Source organism: Cyprinodon variegatus, unplaced genomic scaffold, assembly GCF_000732505.1.
Source record: "Cyprinodon variegatus isolate N-32 unplaced genomic scaffold, C_variegatus-1.0 Scaffold0, whole genome shotgun sequence".
In the NCBI taxonomy this organism is placed as follows: Eukaryota; Metazoa; Chordata; class Actinopteri; order Cyprinodontiformes; family Cyprinodontidae; genus Cyprinodon; species Cyprinodon variegatus.
In genome coordinates, this window is record NW_015150453.1 from 2761155 (window position 1) to 2783497 (window position 22343).

Below are 22343 nucleotides of genomic sequence, written 5' to 3' on the forward strand. Positions count from 1 at the left end.
TATTACACACTGTAGCTTTAATCTCAGAATTCCAACTTTTTTCTCAGAATTCTGACTTTAATCTCAGAATTCTGACCTTTTTTTATTGTCAGAATTCCGAGAAAAAAGTCAGAATTCTGAGATTAAAGTCAGAATTCTGAGATTACTAAATCTGAAATAAAATTTAAAAATCAGTTAACTTTATTTTTTTTTCCAGTGGCCCTAATCCTCTTCCGTAGACTGATGATCAGAACAAATATGTTAATATAAAATACTGTAAATAATAAAAAAAAACATATCTGTACAGCTGGCTGGTACCACAATGGCACTTGTAAAATAGAATTTGCAAACTGCATTCTATTATCAACTGCACACCTTTACAGACAATAAAGCAACAGAAATAGCTTGGCATATTTATTTGAAGATAATATTTGACATTAGATTGAGAGACATAACATTGAGGAGCAAAGTGCCTTGAGATGACATGTTAGGTGAATTGGCACTATATAAATAAACTGAATTGAATTAAATATAGATAATTTTCAACTTTTGTTAGAAGTTATGTTAAATCTAACATAGAATGATAAAAAATAAAGAGCAACGGATCCCTGGATAATAGATTACTAAAGGTTTATTCCAACCATCCAGTAGCTTCAGTGGATTTATCAATCCACTTAACATTTTCTTTTTTATATAAATGTATACTTAACCAGGAGAGAAATCCTGTGAGATTTTGTGAGCCCTTGTAGCAGAGAAAAAGAAGAGCGACAACAACGGAGTACTTGTGTTTAGGACTCACCGTCAGCCTCTTGCCCCCAGTTTTAGGGGTTAAATCAGAATCCTGTCGGGTCTCTGCTTCTGTAGCCACAGCCAAAGTCTCATACCTTCAAGTCAGAAAAAAAGGAAAAAAAGGCAACTGAAACAGCTACTGCATAAGAACAATCTCTGAAATACTGTTAGTGTGCCATCAAGGTGCTTATCTTATTTCCTAGGTGTTCATTTGTTCACATATAGACATATTTTATCCGTGAAAGGGTCAAATAAACATATATTATTCAGCACTCAATATGTTTGGATGATAATAAGATGTAAATCAAATAAAATTTATTTCACAAGTCGGAGCTCGGTATGATGCGGTATCATCTGCCCATCTAACATAATTTTAAACTCACAAAAACATTTATTCTAAAAATTTATAAAAAAAGATAACAGTTACCTAATCACTATAGTGTCATGTCTTGTCAATTATCATCATAAAAGAGGAGAATTAGGATCAAAGTTTTCATTTTTCATCGATCTTGATGCATTGATGGATCAATGTTTTGTAAAACTCCATAATGAGAGAAAAAAATAAATTTTCTTTTGTTTTGTCTTTGTAGCCATGTTTATTTTGTTTTAAATTCAGGTTTGCCAACATGTCTGCCACAAACTTCCCAAAATAACTCCTGTTATTTCTCCCCAAAGAATGTTATATTAAATGTCAGTACTAAATTAAGACCTTTAATTGATTTTGATTTTAATACTCAAATGTTCCAGTCAAATGTTGTTACACATGGTTAAAAATATTTAAGAAAACCTGGAAGCATCTCGTTTTTCCCCTTTATAGCTGCTTCTGTCATATCAGTCAACACTGTAATGACCCGCCTTCCTCATGGAACGGCAGTCTATCAGTTTTAGACAGAGAACAGTATCCACCTCGCAAAAAATAAAGTGGTCAAGCTGATCTGTGGTCAGTTGACTTTGGCATCTGTAGCGTTAGCCGCTTTCCAGTAAGAGTCTGGCAGACGAAGCCTTTTGGCAGAAATCTATCTGTCTTCACAGACACCTGAATGAACAGAGCTTTTTAGACGTAACCCAGTATGACTCCCAAACACAGACTAAACACTAAATAACTGCTGACCTGTCCACACTGTGCTCCTGCACTCAAAGATATCTTTGGACCATAAAACCGGTATTAATCGAGACAGACGGGCTTGAAACCCCGTGTTAAATCACAGCAGCCTTAATCAATAAAGACAGCCAATTCATCACTTTATTGGCTCTGTGAGTTTCAGTTTTTCTGCTTTTTCAAAATAGGGGATATACACTGATTTTTACTCTTAATTTATGGTCAATATTTATGGTCTGATTTGAAATAAGGAAGCTGTAAAAACCAGAAGCATGTTTCAGATTTATGTATTGAACTGTAGCTCAATTAAATCAAAGTCTTAACTATCTATACATTCTTATGAAACTACATTTTATATTTAAAATTTAAATTTGGAAAAATATCTTAAGCAATTTAAACAAAACCTTCCTTCTATTTTGCAAATGTAAAAAAACAGAGTAATCCCAAATGTACATTTTTACAGGATTGAAAGATTAAGCTCGTCCCAAGTTTTCCACCTCTTGTTATTGAGCCACCAGAACTTCAGATTTATGTTGTTTTTTTTTTTTTCCCAAGTTTCATATATGTTTTAAACAGCCTAATATTTGGTCATTTTTCCATAAAGTCTAATTTCTCTTTTATTTTCCCCAAATATAATTTTGAGTGTGTGTTCTTTGTGAATAAATAACCACCCTTAAGGCTGCTCTCTGACTGAACTACCACATATGTAGCATTAGCTTTGGGGATTCGCCGATGAAAATTTTATTTGATACCAAAGCTCTGTTGGCTGTAATGGTATCATTAGGCAAGGCAGGGCAAATTTATTTGTATAGCACAATTCAGTGCAAAGAAAATGCAAAGTGCTTTACATGATTAAAATACAGGAAGATAAAACATAATCAAAGCAAGTAGTAAAAAATAAAAAAAATAAATAAAATAAAATAAAAAATGCAGAAACAGAAAATGATATTAAAAACAGTTGTACTAAAGAATATGTTTTAGTTGAACTGTTTAACTAGAACAGTCGAAGACAATCCTAAACAAATGTGTTTTTAGTCTTGATTTAAAGGAACTCAGGCTTTCCGCACTTTTACAGTTTTCTGGAAGTTTGTTCCAGATAAGTGGAGCATAGGAACTAAATGCTGCTTCTCCATGTTTAGTTCTGGTTCTAGGTATGCAGAGCAGGCTGGAGTCAGAAGACCTGAGTGGTCTGGAGGGTTGATACACTGATAGCAAGTCTGTGATGTATTTAGGTGCTAAGCCATTCAGAGATTTATAGACTAACAGAAGTATTTTAAAGTCTATTCTCTGAGATACAGGGAGCCACTGGAAGGACTTTAGAACTGGGGTGATGTGCTCTATTTTCTTAGTCTTAGTGAGGACACGGGCAGCAGCGTTCTGAATCAGCTGCAGCTGTCTGATCCACTTTTTAGGCAGACCTGTGAAAACACTGTTGCAGTAATCAATTTGACTAAAAATAAAGGCATGGATTAGTTTTTCCAGTTTCCATTACTGTTGATTTTGTAAGAGACTGTAATAAATGCCTCTCTACAAACAAGAACTTGCTTGAATGGATACATGTTTATCCCAAAAGGCAATTTGAGACAAGTACAAAGTCATAAAACATTAAATTGTGTCAACAGGATAAGTTCCATCCTGAAACAAAAATAGAAGGGTTTAAATTGAGTGTAATTATTAAATTAAAGACAAATGCTAAAAAGGGGTAAACTTTTTTGTCACACATTATTAATCTAATTGAAATTAATTATAGAAATAGGATGAACAGATCTGCCCCATGGAGCCAATTTTCAGTATCGGGGGCCCACACACTGGAAAAAACTATCTAGAAATAAGTAAAAATGTCTTAAATTAAATGTATTTACCCTTATTTTGACTAGAAAAATTAGATATTTTGCCAATGTAATGAGTATTTTTAGTATTAAAATAAGATAATTAGATAATATGCACTTGAAATAAGATATTGCAATTCTTATTTTAAATGTAAATTTTCTTGTTCCAATTGGCAAGATGTCTCTTTTACATCCTCAATCCAAAAACAAATAATTTCTTTTAAGGAAAAATGATCTATCTTATCTAGATTTCGATTTTTTTGTAGTGTACAGATATTAATGTCATAGAACAAGCAGTCCTGTCCTCCCTCCGCTTACTGGATAAATGGCCACATAAATCTTCAAAAAATGTGCTTAAAGAAATTGAGATCACTACTTCTGTCTTTAGTGGAACTTAGCTTATTTAGTGCCTTTAATTTCCAACAACTTCCAGTTGTTTTCATTGCTGTCTTTGTCTTATTTTATACCCACTTTTTTACATTATATTTCAGAGCCTCATCCATTGAAATAAAATGTTGTCAAAAACAAACCTTAGAAGGACTGAAAAGATTCCAATCAGGTATCCAGTGATACAGCTCTTTTCATTACTATTAAGATAACAAACCGCTGTTAGTCAAAGCCAAAAATGCTAAATGCACAACCTGCAAAACTTCTGGAAGATTTGTTTAAGCCCAAAGGAAATGGACAGCATCCACCAGAGATTACATCAGAGACAAGTAAAGCTCTGTGTATGTTTCTGTTTTGATCCGCTCAGTGAAGCTTTGCGGTAAATTATAAATATCTTCAAGGAAGGCATTATTTGGTCTGCAGTTTATCAAGTACAAGCCATGAATTTCAGTATCACAGGAATATCTGAATTGTATGTTAACCGTTTAAACCTAATGTGTACAATGAGAATTAAATGTGAATTAAGAGCCACTCTGTAAATAAGGAGTTCCATGTGTACAGAAAAAAGTAGCATTGCTTACAGCAATGCAGATGTAATAACTTTTTTTTTTAACAAAACAACCAGGCTGATTATGTTCTTTGGCTTTTATTTTTTATTGTATAAAACCTACTTGTAGCTCTCCAGCTGGCGTGCTGAGGACACTGTGAGGAAGCTGTCGGTTCTGGAATTGTAGGCCAGCGGACCAGGCAGGAGAAAGCCAGGAAGGAACCTGCCGAACGAGTAGCTGTCCTGCTCAAAGAACATCAGCATCCCATCCATAGACTGGATGCACAAGGAATGGTGACCTAAGGGGGGGTGGACAGCACAGGAAATGGATTAAACTCCTGCTACAGTACCTATAAGCTCAAGTCATGTTCTCAAATCACATTTACAGGTGGCTCCTCAAGCCTCTCTCTCGATAGGTTGGCTTGTGATGTTAATGTGGTGTTAAATGATACATTTTAACTTAGTCTGACTTCCAGAGAAAACTACTGCCATTTTGTTGAATAATCTCTTCATATAAGATATATTCTGCTATATTCCTGTTCTCTGCAGGTGGTCTACTCTTCAAAAAAATTTGACTAGATGGTCATTTTTGCCACAAAGGCCTGATTGGTTCTGCTTAATTGATCATCAGATTCTTAGCTACGTCTCTAACCAGGAAACCTTTTTCTACCAATTACTCAGTTCGTTAAAGAGGTAAAATCTATAAAGGGGGCAGGTGGTGTGGCCTGTGGCTAAAAACTGTTTGATTGATTGAATGACTTCATTGATCTCACAGCGGAGAAATTAACACTGCAAAAACGATCTAGAAATAAGTAAAAATTTCCTAAATTAAGTGTATTCACTCTTAATTTGAGTAGGTAAATGAGATGTTTGCTAATGGAATGAGTAATTTTACTCCTTAAATAAGATAATTAGATAATATGAACTCGAAATAAGAGAATGCAGTTGTGTTTTCTTATTTTAAGTGTAAATTGTCTTGTTCCATTGGCAGAATGTCTCTTTTACCTCCTCAATTCAAGAATAAATGCACTTATTTTAAGAAAAAAATGACTTATCTAGATTTAGATTTTTTGTAGTGAGCTTTTTACTGTGTATAAAATATAAAAAACAGGCTATTGCACAGGGTATTAAAATAGTTATTGCACATTAATTATTGCACAAGTTACTACAGTTAGAGTCCGGTATTGTAAAGTCTGATGGCGGCAGGGATGAATAACCTGCGGTAGCGCTGCTATTTTGCAAACAGGGTATAAAAGTCTGTCACTAAAGGAGCTGCAACAAGTCTAGTGAACTCTGTTCCGAAACTCTGATCAGTTGAATTCACCACAGGATGAGAAATCAGGGAAAGCTGTCACTGCAAAATGTGTCCTTCAAACCAAGTCTTGCAATCTTAGATTTAGCCAAAATGTAGTTTTAATCTTTTCAGATTGAAATACTAAAGCAAGAGCAGAATCTGTTAAATTATTAATCTTGTTTTAAGAAGCTTCTATTCAAAATAAGTGAAACAGTTGACTAGTTGAAATCATGATATATCATCTTGAAACAAGAAGTCTTACTAGTTGCATTTGACTTAGTGCACTGGCAGATTATTGCACTTATTTTGAGTAGAATCTTCTTAAACTGAGATTAATGATCTAACAGAATCTGCTGTCGCTTTAGTTGATCAATCTCAGAATAAGAACAAAACACTAGATGGACACTTTTTGGAGTCAATATCAGTGGAAATCAGATGGATTTGGGCTCAATATTTAGTTTTAAAAAGTATCAACACATCGCAGTGTTAAAAATAATAAAGGTTTATGTTTTGAATGCATTTAGAACACTGAAAAGATGCTTTCAAGCAATCAGTGAGGATTTTTTATTGTGTATTTGTTTTAAACCATACTTACACTAAAAAAATATGAATACTTTCTGTATAGCAGGTGCAAAATACCAAAACTGAGGCGAGACACAATAAAGTTAAGATTTATATTCAGCATTAGAGCAGCTCTCATTGCGTTTAAACAATTCATGATGTGACACAGGCCCCGACAATCCCAGATGACTCATTGTTCTGTTTTATTTCAGCCATGTTCTCATGCACCCCCCCAGTCTGAATCTGATATCTCCATTAACACCTCCACACTGACATGCCAACACACAAACACACCTGAGTGTGAACCTGCATATGTGTCTGCTCAATAGGAATAGCAGGATGTGTCTTTACTGAGCCAAATACTCCGACACGTGCACGGCCATAAAGCGGTGGAGCTACATGAGCCAGAGGACTATAATTAGGCCTCAATGCGCTATTAAAAGTCACAGTGGTCAGGAAGACAACCACCTGCAGCGCAACATACACCCTGACAAGCACACACTTAAGATCCATCACCAAGGATTTAGACAGAGAAGGATACACACGCTTAAACGCCGATTCTATTTAAGAAAGTGAGAGTGCGCTGGTGATGAGTAGTCCTTCAGGGTGGCCGCTAACTCACAAGGACATGGTCTCACAACCACACCGCATCAACCCAACAGGGTTAAATATGATGCTTGGTAATGAGCCACCAGCAGATGTAGAAGGAAGGCGTTCTAGCCTGCAGTTTGGGGTATTAATACGCGTTAGCGCATTTATATCTGAAATATTTAAACATATAACAGAAAAGGTGAAATAGCAGCCTTAAATAGCTGCTGTGTTAGAACTCCTAATGCGGAAAATTTGTGGAAACATAAAGGCCTAAGCCAACCGTAGCGCTGACAGTGCCTGTCAGCACGCTGGTTGGGTGTTATTTCTAATCACATCCCGGCTGTAATTCTACACATTTACATTAAATCCAGTTTATTTGAATAAAGATAAAAGCCACCCAATCTTTCTATCCATAAAACCATTTTTAATGTCAGCATTGTACTTTTTATTCGCTCTTTTCTTAGAAATAAAAGCAGTTCTTTTTTCTGAAAATACACTGAACACCAGAAATAGCATGAATTAAAACCTCAAAAATTACTCTATAGACTAAAATACATCATAGCTGTTACACAATTTAAAGTATGCTTTTTATTTAGTGTCTGGTAACATTTTGAACAGTATAATCATTCAAGTTTGGATTTGCTAAAAAAAACTAAATGGGTTTCTTGAGGAAAGTTTAATTTTTGTTACATAAATAAAATCTTACTAGGTATAAAATGTTTTAAATTTAAACAATAGCAGAAAAACTAAATACATAAAAAGTACAAAACACATATCAATATCCATATTTTATACTGTATAAAGAATTATTGTCTCAATTTCTTCATCAGATATTAAACTTAGTTACCTCCACCAAGGAGCTCATGTTTTTAGGAGAGTTTGTCTGTTTGTCTTTGTACAGGATAAATTAAAAAGTTAAGGGATTTTAATTACATTTTTTTAATCAAACGTGCTCCAAAGTCCAAGGAACAATCTATATATTTTGGTGATGATCCGGATCACCGGTCTGAATCCAGGAATTTTCTGAACAATTCTTTGAATACAGGTATTAACTTAAGGAAGACGTCACATTATGTCGGGGGAAATGATCTACTTGCCGCAGATCTGCGCTCTCCGAGTGCTTTTGTTGTGTATTTTAAACTTAGAGTGCAAAGGATTAAAAATATCTCTTATAATCAACCAGTGGGGTCAAAAGTACACACATTTGTTTCCTAAGTACGTAGAAGTATAGTTACTGCAGTTTAAAAACACTCTGGTAAAAGCTGAAGTATCAACTTGACCTCTTTACTCAAGTTAAAGTGAAAAAGTATGTGCTCCAAAAACTACTTAAAGTATAAAAGTAACCTTTAAAAAAACAGCCGGATGCCACTATATGAATTAAAAGCTCAATTTTACGACTATTTCAAAAATTTCTCTGAGATAGGGCCAAGGATGAGGGAGGTCTTGTTGGTCTCCGTCTCCTGATACGCTCTTGCCTGTGTCCGACCTTTCGGACGTTTCAACATCTTTTTCTGAATCCAACAATGTAGCATGGAATAGACAATTCACGTTTGCAGTTTAAAGAACACCTGCTTGCTTCTGATGATTTCCTTTAGCTAACCAATCAGTGTTTGCATTATATGACTCGTCCAACTATACTAGTTTTCACTAGATGTGGATGGAGCCGATGATCTGCATTGGATGGAGCACATGACGTGAAATAAATATTTATAAACATTAAACTGAAGCCAAGAGTAACGAGTAAATGTTTGTTTTAAAAATGTAAGCAATAGAAAGTACAGATACTTGTGTGAAAATGTAATGACTAATGAGTAGAAGTCAGAAGTAGGAAGAAAAATAAGTAATGGAGTAAAGTATAGATACCTAAAAATTCTACTTAAGTACAGTAACAAAGTATTTGTACTTCGATACTTGACACCTCTGTAATCAACCCCCATTTTTAATATGCTTATCTTAATTTTGCAAAAGCACAAAGATCCCATTATTCCCCTTCAGCTCCAGTATCGTCTTTACCAACATCTATGGTTATAAAAGAGGAATAAACTGATGTACAGAATACAATAAAGGCTGATAAAATGGTGCCTGAAATTTATTACACAGCCAAATATTGGATCTAAAACTTTTGATTTACATAATTTTTGCATTAAAATCTAAAGTATATATATTAGGGGATGAGTATTGGCAAGTGTGTTGCAATAAAATGCGTGTCCCGATACTCAGGTGACGATACAATATCACGATATTACAATATCACTATGTATTGCAATATTTTACCCAACTATCAAAATTAAATGTATAGATAAAAAAGCAAGAGCTGTATATGTTCAACAGAATCCATGTTGTTTTGGGGTTTCAGTCCCAGTCTTCTACTGTGACGGCCTCAACCACAGAAATGGTGCTGCAGCACACAGCAAAAGGGCTCCACTGCGTTATCAGAGTGGCAGTGCAGAGGTAGCCCATTTTCACTCATTGTTTTAGGAAAATAAAGTTTTTTAAATCGATATTAGGAAATGAAAGATCGTTATTATATTGGGCAGCCAAAAATCATGATATATCGCCAAATAAATTTTTCCCCAGATCGCTAATATATAGTATATATAGAACTAGTTTCAAAGTTGATATATTGAGAACATAACAATATAATATCAGAAAGAGGGAAACCCCAAAGCATAAAAACAAATGTTAATTGGTTCTGAAACACCAGATGTGAGCAGCAAAGCAGAATAGGTGATCCAGAAGCTGAGCTGCAGAGTTAGATCTTCCTTCCAGACGAGAAACAGGCGTCTGCTGATTTAAAAAAAAAGCCAAAGAGCAACATGCACTCAACCTGACACTGTCCTGTTTGATAAATCTGAGAAATGGAAGAAGTCTGTGTCGTTATGCGTCCAGGATGAGGACACCTCAGCTCAGACACAGCAGAGGAAACAGGCCTCTATGGGAATGATTGAGAAACTGAGCAGCCAACAAAGAACAGAGGCAGGCTGCAGCGCCTCACCTCCGTGCATGAAAACATGAGAGCGTGTGAGAAACACACCATCTGTAAATGCCAATGCATATCCCCAAGCTTTTCATTTCTGTCCGTGGATGTTTGTGCACGTGTCTCTGCATCCATGTGTGTGTGTGAGTGATCGCCTCAGCTAGTAAAGACCATACTTTCGGTTGGTACTTTGGGTTTGAGTGTGTGTGGCCTTAATGTGACCCAAACCCAGAGGCAGCTCAGTCATTAGAGCTGTATTAGGGCAGAGCTGCTATTACAGCGCCTACAGCACTGCTAAATGGCTGCTACTATAGACCACCGCACACACCCGCTCACGTGTAGGAGCAGACATGTCTTGTAAAAACATTCCCACGCACGCCAATTTGAACGCACTGTCAGAAAAATTACATTCATAGACGCTCGGTTGCTCGTGCACCTTTTCTCTGTTCAGTAACGTATCAAAGGAACCACCTCAGTGTCTGTTTATCACTAAATGTCTCTTTATTTCATACCAGCCTTCTGTGTTTGCAGCTTATCTAAATGTATGCATCTATAAAGAAATATGAGGTGTCAAAACAAAAAACTAAAGATGACATGTAAAGTACTGTTTGCTGAAAGTTGAGCACCAATTTAATTTATACTAATGTTACATTACTCATCAGCTGAACTATGAGCTATTGGCAAGGAAAAGGGAATCCCCCTTTAAGAAGCAATACAACATCCCATTCATTCAGGACATACAGCGTGCATCTGCAACCAGGCTTCTGAGGCTTCACCGCCATCTAGTGGAGAAAAAACTCACAGCATGAAAGAAGAGGAAGATTTTCGTTACGAAAAGGGATGCTGTAGTTTTACTGCTGTGGAATCACATTAGCTTAATTGGATTATCAGGTCGGTTGGATGTTGTTTGAGCAACACTTTATGCTATGATACAGATTAGATTCATTTACTTAAGCTAAAGTGTTAGCTCACACATATACCTTTATTCTATGTGACACCACAGATGGCATCTCTTAAGACCTGTTCCACAGTATGGCAATGCCAGAAAATCTGTGCAGACAGTGTCACATTCATTGGTTTGTGGCATGCACTTTGCACGTGATTTAAGCCAATGCTGAGGTATTGCTTATGATGAACCCAGGCTGCTCTTTCTATCAGACACACACTTACACACGTGCACAAGCACACACCCAGACTCTAAACATGAAGTGAATGACTAGCTCATCTTGCCAGGCCACAGTGTCTGGCTCCCGCTCTCTTCAAACACACACACCTCGACAATACAGCCTTTCTTTCAAAAGGTCATTTTCTCTACTTTAAAGGGGGTTCCCTGTGTGTCTGTGTGCACGTGTAGGTCTGTGTGTGTGTTTTCCTTGGACACTGACTAACAGAGGGCTTTCCCCTACTTGGTTTTTCCAAGAGCCCGAGGACCTAAAGAAGGAGCAGATGCATGTGCCCTCTCTCTCGCTCTAATTCCCTCCTCTAACAGCTTTTAGTTTTCATGCTTTTTGTCAGGTGCTGCCAGCACAGAGGCTCCCTCATGCACACTTGTTCCAACAGCACAGAGTGCCTTAAAAGCATCGAAGCCCGTCAACATTATCACATGTAACACCTATAACAAAAAATGATCCATCTCTGCATTTTTCCTAGAAAAAGGATATAAAGCTGCAATTGTTATGGTTTTTGCACACTTGGAGGCTAAATAAATGCACATTTCTCATCATAAAGTTCATGGATTGAGAGCTTCTGTCTATGGACAACAAATCTTTCCACAGAGTTTATTATGCTTTAACATCTGACGTTTGACTGGGCCGCTGGTTTTCCATGCCTCTGCCTCAACTTTTTGGCAGCTTTATTCATCCTTTTTTCCCAGTATCACAGCAGAGAGCTCCAGTATCACAGCCCCTCTGTTTCTGCATTCCCACAGCTAAATACTGCAAATGGTTCATTCTATAAAACATAGCAAGCAACATTAAGGTTAAATTTTCATATCGCCTAAGAAAAAGAGCATCTTCTAAAAGTCTGATCCCCAAATAGCTTTTATTAAACAGGGAAATTCTTATATCTCTCTTTAAAAACTAATTTTTTTCCTACTAATCTTTCATTAAGATGCGATTTATGGAGGAAGTGACTTATAGTTGTTTAAGATTTTGTTGTAGCTCCTCCAGAGTTGTCCATTTCTATAACCAATGCATTACTTTCTCAGCCTTTAATTTGGGTGTAAGACCATTTCTCTATAAATTCATAGACTTAGACTCAACTGTATTTATCCCTTGGGATTCCTCCTTCAGGGTTATTCTAAATTCTGGTTCCAGTAGCTTATATAGAGTACAAAGGGCAGAGTTAAAGCAAGATGCATTTAAAGATAAAAAAAAAAAAGTACGACAGACAATATAAAAAAAAAGTGTATATAGTACCAAATAAGCATAAAAAAAATAATTTAAAAAAGTCTATGTTTGGGCAACATGTCTACATTTTAAAAATGCTGAGATTTTGTTCAAAGGAGATAGAAGATGAGTTTATATCGTTTATATCAAGATTATCTGCTTTGCAATATTTTTATATACGCCAGTAGATTATTTTTCAGCCATTTCAGACATGTTCCGATGTTTAGCAAACACTCTTTGTTAGTAATTTTAAGATATCCAGATATTATTTTGGTCCATATCATCCAGCCCTAACCTATGGTGTCATACCTTCTTTTTTTTTTAACAGTGCTTCTTTAAAACCTCAAAGCTTGGGAACACTGACTTAAGAAAATATATTTTTATCCCTGACCTGAATTGGGTTGATACAATTTTAACAAAATGCAATTTTCAAATCACAGAGGCACTCAGTTTTATACTACAAATAGAAAGTTCTAGCAACTGTAGCACCAAAATCTATAAATGCAAATAAAAGTAAACACCTTTCAGAACAAAGGCTACATTAAGTCCTGCAACAATTAACTCTATCAAGGTAAAGAAAAAAAACAGAAACCCTGGAGTGAAACGTCTACATGCTTTTGCTTGGAATGGAATGGAATCACAATCGAAATATTGGTTGAAATTTATCCCAATTTCGATTTTTTTTTTTGGTAAAATCGCTCAGCCTTATTCATTAGTTTTCATGTTGTTAGTTTTACACAGACAGGCTTTATTTACTAATTAGCTAACCTCTGAGCATATCTCATTTTTTTATGGGTATCAGAAAAAAAAGACTTAAAAAAGTTTCATGCAACAATTTGCCTTTTTTTTTAAAAGGTTTTGTAACAGACTTTAATGATTAGCCTCCAGCACTGAGGATATACATTATGCATTAACCCACTGCTAATTTATCCAAATGCTAAATATAAATCCAGATTTAAATTTAGTTTTAATTTTTATAAAAGCAGGTTTGAACATTTTAAGGGGAAAAAATAACCTCTTCTTGGTAAACTGTATGACTTTTGAATACCTTTTTATTTAGAGTATAAAATAATCCTGTGTATGATCGCAAATAGCCTAACTTTAAAAAAATAAAAGTCAGGGTTTAAATCTGGACGCACATACAGTAAAAGGCTGTAAACTTAAAAAGGGACATTTCTTTTAGACTGGAATGATGCAAACAGATCAACTCTCTACCTGTGGCTCCTCCGAAGGTGCCGTACGTCATGTTGCAGGCCGTTCTCTGCAGGTTATGCTCATATATTAACTTCAGCTGGTACTGATCTCCATGCTCCACATTCCCTGCAGTACCTGAGCAGCATTCACAAAAATAAACACAGAAATGCTCATTAAACAGAGATAGTGAAAAGATCATGAAGTTTTTGTCTTTGTGTTTAAGTTCGTGTACTCTATGTGCTTGTTACCTGTCACAGAGTAAACCGACAGCTTCCTTGGGTGAAGAACAGCCAGGTGAAGGAGCTCTGAACACCTGGGGAAAAAATTTAATAAACATTTACAGAGGATTCACTGCAGTCAGGAATAGGAAGAACATAACATTTGTTTGTTTTTTTACATTTAAACTGAAGTATGCAGTGATTGATCAATTTTTCTAACTTTAAAAGGCCTTTATTTTAGCAGCATATTTGTGCTAGTTTAGCTGCACAGATTTAAACCAACCATCCAGCTAGTATTGAACTGTAGAAGAGCTTCCTAACAATAGGCACAGGCATGCAGGCGCTGCAGTTCTGTCCTCAGATAATCCACAGAGGCAGATGCTTCCTGCCACTGCGGTAAAATTCATGTTCGGCCTCAGGGTGGAATCCAGACTTATTTTAACATTCACTTGTGAAATAATTACTTAAACAGCTGCTCCATTCTGTTTTAAACACTGCTTATAGCTGTGTGGTAGGTGATATTCCAGTGAAGTTAATCCTAGATTTTTATATAGTTCACCACAAAACCGCAGAGAAGTCCTCATTTTGAACTCGGAAAACTAAATGCACCCTTTCTTTCTTTCAAGAACTTTTTATTTCTCTTTATTTGTTTTGCATGTGGGGTAAAAAAAGGAAGTAAGAATTGGATCCCAAATCTTTATAAAGTGGAGTTTTTCAGTGCTGAAAAGAAAACATTTTACCATCTGTCCGCTTCAGCCTGACTTCTACAGCATTCCTCAAGGACAACCTCCAAAATGCCCAACAGTCTGAGGAGCGTTGTCCCAAAAAACCACATGTTGAGAAAACATTACATGTTCCAAACAGACTGATTTAGTTGGATTTTGCCCCCAATGTGATGATGTGGGAAGCCTTCGATACAAACCGCAGCTTTTCCAAGAAACCTTGGTTTCCAAAAGGTTCAGCCATGAAAAAAAAAGCCATGCAAGGTAATAGCATCAAATCTAATGCTAAAACAGGGAAACAAATTTGAATAAATTTACACAGATTTTTTATCGTAAAAACTATTTCTTGTAAAAATAGTAAACAAGTCAGAGACGTTACAAGCATTCGAAACAAGAATGTTTACTTTCAACTAAAATATATGTTTAGAAAGAGGATGCTTACATTCCAGATGCACCAGACTGTGACTTTTATAACAGTAAATGCGAAACAGAGGCCCATTTTTCTTAGTCACTCTCAAAATGGCAGACAGGACAACAAGATTTTAGGTATATGTCGGTTTTGTTTTTCAGATCTCAAGAGATACCTAAAGGAGGATTGCTTTTTACCTAAATCTGCAGACATCTACGTCAGAACAATGGCTAAGAAGTTAAAAAACCTCTGGGATTTTATTATATAAGGCTGGAGTGGAAGCATGAGGTTTAACTTGCCGCCACGCATGAGGAGCTGGATGTAAATATATATTTCCGAAGTTGCAGGAAAGAGCAAGAGGGATTAGGTGGTCAGATTAAAACGTCCGTAAACAAAGACCTGAGTAACCCAACCATACTAATTGGATGGAGATTGTGGAGGAAATATTCACTATGGAAAGAATGACCTTCATTTTAAGATGAAAAAAGCTCAATTTAAAGAAAAAAATTGAAAAAATGGATAACATATAAATTGGCCTCGGAAACTGTCGGACTTTTGTACCATAACTGGTTGCTGCCTTAGGTCTGAATGTTCATTTTGTTTTGCAGATGTTCAGAGGGCTGAGATCAGCATGTTGTTTATTCTTTTTTTCAAAAACAAATTAAAGATAAAAAAAAAGTCCACAATCGGGTCTTGCAGTAAAAAGAAAATAGGACAAATATCTGGAGAAGAACCTTTTTACGTCACAATCTGTGAATGAAATCGCTTTAGATACAGCCCAGTTTAAAAAGAAATGTCCTGACAGACTGGACCAAACAAAACAAAATCACACATGTAAATGATTGATCTATTAAGATTATGTGAGAAATTTAATTCAATTGAAAAATATTTAAGTGATTCCAAAGGGAAATAAAATGTTAATGTAACTTGAAGGGGTTTCTTCAACGACTTGTTTGTAGATTAATAACCGTAAGCAGGAAGGACATCCTGTAGAGGTTTGTCTACAGTCAGAAGCCTCTGATTCAAGACATCGTAGTTTGGAGGAGTTCCTAGAACAGCGCCGCCCTTCTTTCAGCTTGTTGAGTTTCTTAAAATCGTTCATTCTTATGCTGTTACCCTGCAGATAAAGGCAGGATCACTCTCTCGAACCACAAACATATTGAAAAAACTAAGCTTGAAATGAATGACACATGCAAACCGGTTTAGCTCGCCATGAGCTACTGGTTTAGGAGTGGCTGTAAAGGAAAGATGAAGTTCTAAGCTTTTCAGTTTAAAGTAATATTAGTGTTAGGTTCATTCAATGATGATTATAAAATTAATGTGTGCTCATGAAACATTTTTGCAAGGGGATGCTCCACTCCTGTCTCATGATTCAGTCAGGAGACCATCCTGCCTTGTCATTCTGATGGAGCATTCTGTCTTCATGAACTGATCAATTGTTCTGTCAGAACAATAATCTGTTTGTAACCATGTGTCATGTTCTGTTAATAAAATGCTCTGCGGAGGAGATCCAGTGGGAGACACTGCGTTTGAGTCTGGGGTTCAACTGTCTCTCCTTCCTGCAGGAATTGTATCCATAATTGTGTATTTCAGTTCTTCTTTTGCAAAAACCTACATTTTATGAACCCGACAATTAGTTTTTTTTTATATATAATAATAACGCAGGGATAGACTATGTTTTAATATCAGTATACATCACGGTATAATTTAATTCAAACTCATTTGGATATAAATTACAGTCTGTGATTTCAGTTTTGACTGAATGATGTTCTGGGTTTTTATGTGGCTTTATGTGTTTTTGTTTTATAAAGCAGGTATTTCTATTTGTTAGTTGTTAAAACGTTTTTGCAACCATCTCCTATGAGCATTCTCTGTGGCCTTTCTGAGGATTTTATTTTTTATATCGATATTGAAATTATATCACATCGACCTCATTTAAGAAATGTATCAAGATATAAGTTTTGGCCATATCGCCCACCCCTGTAACAACAATAATAATAATAGTGAATATTATTCATCCTGAACTCTCCTTGTAAGGATCTCATATTGCTACAAACAAAATAAAACAAAAATAAACAAACATTCAAGTCAAAAGGTTAAATATTAAATATAAAACCTAGAAGAGCTGACAATATCAGACCCCCTCCCTATCTCCATATCTCCGTACCAGGAAGGGACCCTAACCAAAGAGCAATATTAAAGGACTTCTCATCCCAAAATTAGCTTTTTTTGCTGATGAATTGTAGAAACACATCTTTTAGTGCCATAAATGTGACGTCCTTCCAACGTCTAAACAGGTGCTTTCTGTCGACTCACTGATGAAAATAATTAGAATGATATAAAATGTGGAATTAAAAGGATCTCTGACCTCTGAGCCCTTTAGGGTGCGGGGGAATATAAAGAACTAGATACCAGGAGAATTTTAATATAGGTTTATGGTAAATACTTACGAAACAAACTTGCCAACTTCGACCTGGATGATGGCATTTTGAAGCTGAACTTCAAGAAGCTGGGCATCAGCCGAGCCCCCCTCGCTCTGCTTATTGGCATTTGGGCAGAATATCCGCAGCATCCCCATGTAGCTGCCCACAACAATCTTGTCTGAAAAATATTTTATCACACAGAAATCAATCAGTATATTTACCCAGTCTTTCATGTTGTAGAAAGCACTGAAAACATCACTCCAACCATGAAACATGGCGGTGGGAGAATAATGCTGAGGAAAAAGCAGGTCAATTGTATTGGAAGATTGACGGAGTTAAATGCAAACTACTACTGTAAGAATAAAGTTAAGAAGCTGCTAAATAATTGAAAGAGGAAAACAACCTTAAACCTGAGGCCAGAGCTAGATTAGGATGATTCAGGTCAGAGCTTATTAATCTGTTAAAATGTCCCAGTCAAAGTCCAGGTGAAAATCCAGTGAAGAAACAACAGAGGTTATTCGCTTTCCATCAAATCTGACCAAGTCTAAAGCACAATAAATGAATAATCCAGTTAAAATGTACAAATATAACACATGTAAAAATTCTGCATAACATATGAATTATATAATTATCTTACATGTATAAATTTCAAGTTTATGTCTGAAAAAGGCAAAGAAGGATTGAGACTTATTTAATCATACTCCTTCACTTTCCTCTAGTCCTCATCATAAACAATCTTTCTAATTCCTGTTATTAATGAATACATGCTAATCGAAATTCCTTTAACTGAGCAAATTATTTAGTTTATGCATATATAAACATACATTATACACATTTAGAGGAAAACAAAGGAGTTTAGTTCTAGCCTTGTGTAGAGACAAACCTCCACAGCTTGCAGCAGTAACTGGAACAAAACCTGATTCTACAAAGTGGTGAATCAGTGTAGCTGAATATGAATGTACACTAAACTTTTTAGATTTTTTTTTTGTAAAGGATTTTGCAAACCTTCTATAAATGTTCTTACACTTTATCATCACTTTATCACTACTTCATGCTGTCCTATTACATAAAAAATAGGGATGCACGATATTGGGATTTTGGCCGATATCCGATATGCCGATATTTTAAAACTCATGTAGCCGATAACTGATATCGATACTGATGTTAAAGCTGGACAAAAATAAGTAGTCATTGAAAATAGCAGTTTTGTTATCCATTTCTGACACTTTGAAAAATAATATACTCAAATATATTTTCATATGATATCAAATTGATTTTTAAAAACGCGGTATCGATCTATTTTACTTTCAAAATCTCGTGAAATTTCATCGTTCTGTTACAAACTCTCTTGATATTTTGCAAATTCTTGTGAGATTTTGTTAGTAAAATAGATCGATACCGCGTCAATATATCAACATATAAAAATATGGCAAAATTTCCTGAATTTTCGGGGGATTTCGTAGCATAACGACGACATATAGCAATATTTCATTAGTAAAAGAGATTGATATGGTGTTTTTAAATGGCAATATATCGGCATATGAAGATATTGTGATATTTTAATGGATCAATATTTTTTCCCTCGTCTTTAGAAGTTTTTAAGTCTGTAAAAAAGAAGTGTTTGAGGAAGAAGAAGTAGTATTTTTTTTTTTCTTTTAGACTTTAGAAACTTAGAAGCTGATCAAATATCGCGTTAAATATCGGTGGGGTGGCCGATGTCTGATATTCAGTTTTAAGGCCGATACAGGCCGATACCGATAGGGGGCCGATTATATCGTGCATCCCTAATAAAAAACATTAAATTCAAAGAAGCAACAAACTGTTGAAACGTTAAGAGGACGTGAATACTTTATTAGATTTTGAAACATAAACGAATGTGAACTTGAGGGGAATGCTTGTGTTTATTTATTAATATCTTTCTTTCATCTTTTCTTTTTCTTCTTCTGTTATATTTACATTGCAGTGTCCATTTAAACTGTAAAACTCCCTGTATAATTATAATAAAGCTATTTATATGCATTAATAAAGTGGAGCAATATGGCAATTGCCATACTGCTACACTTGTAAAAGTAAAATCTGTTGGGCTCTTTTTGGCATCAAGACAATTATTCTTATTGCCACATTGCCAGACAGGACACCGTTAAAAACAAATAATAATAATAATAATAAGAGAAGGCGATCCAGACATTTTTACTGATTATCCCTACAATAAGTGTCTGTTTTGGGTGTTTTTTTGTCAACATGCTGTAAAGATGCTGCAGTGAAGAAGAGATCCTCATGACAAACTGACCATGTCCTGTTCCACTGTTGTCCACATCTCCCACACACAGGCATCCCTGGTCAAATTCCTCCCCCTCACCAAGAGCTCCTGACCACCAGTCACGGGCCTTAAAAAGAGACATGGCGCCTCCAACTGGACAGAGAGTGAAAAAAGGCAGGGGCTTTTACTGATGCAGGAGAATCATGTCTTTACACTGCAGGGCAACTTACAAAAAAAAAAGCATTTAAACAAGAGATAATGTACAAAATGACATTAAGGATAATAATTAAGAGAATAATGAAAAAATAAATAAATAACTCAGCCATTCTGACTGAGCTGGTTGGGTTTTCAGACAAGCAAAGTTGGGCAGTTTTCTGCCCCTAAAGAGCCCCTAGATTTGGAGCTCTGTCCACCAAAGGAACAAATGCAGCCGGTCACATGATCAACTGCATGGAGCATTGACTGAAGCAGGATGAAGAGGCAACTACAGTAGGTGGGGGCAAGCAGCTTTTCTACTTGATGTGCTGAGCAGGTGGAACAAGCAGTTAATCCGGAGAGAGAATCCCTCCTATCTTCAGCACACTGACCTTAAAGCCTGAGTGTTATAAAGCAAGACAGCTGCAAAAACCTTCAGATTTTTTTTTTCTTTTAATTACAAAACCTACATCTCATTTTGTTTTCAAAATCAAACTACATACATGATGTTTAACATAATCTGTAAATGAGTAAACACACTTTTCAGAAGCTGAAATCACTTAAATGTAAATAAATTTTTTTATCTAATCTGTAAAAACCAAAAAAATAAAATAAAATAATAATTCAGCTGTTTTTTTCAGTAGTTGAAATAGAAATAAATGATTATGTTACAATGCATGTGAAACAAAACAAAATCCTATTGAGGAAATTGGATCAGATCACAGTAAACTTGTTTTGTTGTCTGCAGGGGAGGCTAAATTTTAAGCTTAAATGTATACAGTTAACAGTGATGAAGCATGAGAAAATATCTCATAAGCATTTAATTCCCAAAATTACAACTAATCGATATTTTCACCATTTCTGTTATGTGGCTCAACTTCAGCCTAACACAATGAAAGTCAATAGTCTTGGCTTTAAGAAGCCATCAAAACACACCTGAAGGTTTTTATTCTTCTTTTTTAACTTGGAAAACATATTTTTGTCCTTATTTGATTCATTAAAATAGTTAGACACGCATTTAGAGCCCGTTTTAATAATTTAACTACTCAAAGCATGATGCAGCTCAACTGCACGGAAGCTAACGACAAGCCGACAGATTTAACTTTAGCTTAGCTGCGGCTAATGAGCTCTCTATCCAAGTTCCCTATAAGCTAGCAGGTCAGGAGGAGTGTCACCGCATAAACAAACAACGTCCAAGTTTTTCCCCTCAGGGTTTGCTCACCTTTACAGAACTGTCACTCCTCGTTTGTTTCTCTTGGTTCACACGAACACCAAATTTCCCATCTTCTCGCTTGGAGCCATCGTCTTGTTGTCATGACAGTGACGCTCTAAGGAGAAGCTGGCTTAGTGCGCATGACCGGAAACCAGGGTGCTTATGGGAAAGTGAGTTTATTTTGCTGATAGAAAACCCATAAACGTACGGAAGAGGATTAGGGTCACTGAAGAAAACAAACAATAAATTTAACAGATTTTTACATTTTATTTCAGTATAATGAGACAAAAAAGTCAGAATTCTGACTTTAATCTCAGAATTCAGACTTTAATCTCAGAATTCTGGATTAGGATTAAAGTCACAGTTCTGAGATTAAAGTCAGAATTCTAAAATTAAAGACAGAATTCTAAGAAAAATTCGGAATTCTGAGATTAAAGTCAGAATTCTGAAAAAAAAATGAGAATTCTGAGATTAAAGTCAGAATTCGGCGAAAAAATTCAGAATTCTGAGATTAAAGTCAGAATTCTGACTTTTTCCCCCACAATAAACTGAAATAAAATTTAAAAATCAGTCAACTTTTTTTTATTTTCCAGTTACCCTAATCTAATCCTCTTCCATATAAAAGCAGTTTAAAACCAGAGTAAATTCTTCATAATGTGAGATGAAAAAATATTCCATTTGTTCTGCAACTAAAAATGCCTGCATGCATTTTCTTTTATTAATGTAAATTGGGGTTGTTGTTTTGTTTTTGTTTTTTTGTTTTTTAAGGCGTATGCACAAATACAAATGAGATTTTATTAAATTTTTTACTATTTAAAAATTATATATATGGCTTTTCTGTGCTGCAATGTTACATTTTTATTAAAGGAAAAAAAAATCCCTTTGATAATGCGTACCACACTCACAAACATATTTCCCTTACATTTTAAGCCTTATATATATTATATATTCTTTTTAAATATAAAAAGTTTATTGTTTGAATTGCATAGAGATAGCCCTGATTATTATGAAATGGAATTTTTAAAAATAAAAATCCAAATAATAAACTTTATGTATTTAAAAACACTTATTTGTATTAACTCTGCATATGTATACTTTATTTGTACTAAATACATGAATCTGAGGATTATGTAATTCAATTAAATACGCTTTATTATAAAAATAAATATGCATCAGGTAGGGTTTATTTAATAGATTTGTCAAAATTATTTAAAAAAATGGAAATGGAAACTTATTTAAAAAAAGACATAAAATCGTAACCTGTTAGGG

At 35.3% G+C, this 22343-nt stretch overlaps 1 protein-coding gene across 2 annotated transcripts in view; it reads right to left on the reverse strand.

Moving 5' to 3' along the window:
• Positions 1-21187, reverse strand: part of bbs9 (Bardet-Biedl syndrome 9) — a 212420-nt gene extending 191233 nt beyond the window's left edge. For both annotated transcript variants that reach the window (XM_015372902.1, XM_015372077.1), the window contains exons 1-7: positions 21084-21187; positions 19697-19819; positions 17434-17584; positions 13883-13947; positions 13656-13769; positions 4755-4929; positions 779-863 (exon numbers count right to left, since the gene is read on the reverse strand). In XM_015372902.1, coding sequence (XP_015228388.1) covers positions 779-863; positions 4755-4929; positions 13656-13769; positions 13883-13947; positions 17434-17584; positions 19697-19808 — 702 coding nt within the window. In that variant the 5' untranslated portion in view covers positions 19809-19819; positions 21084-21187. The remainder of the gene's footprint in view (positions 1-778; positions 864-4754; positions 4930-13655; positions 13770-13882; positions 13948-17433; positions 17585-19696; positions 19820-21083) is intronic.
• Between the last annotated feature and the right edge of the window lie 1156 nt (positions 21188-22343).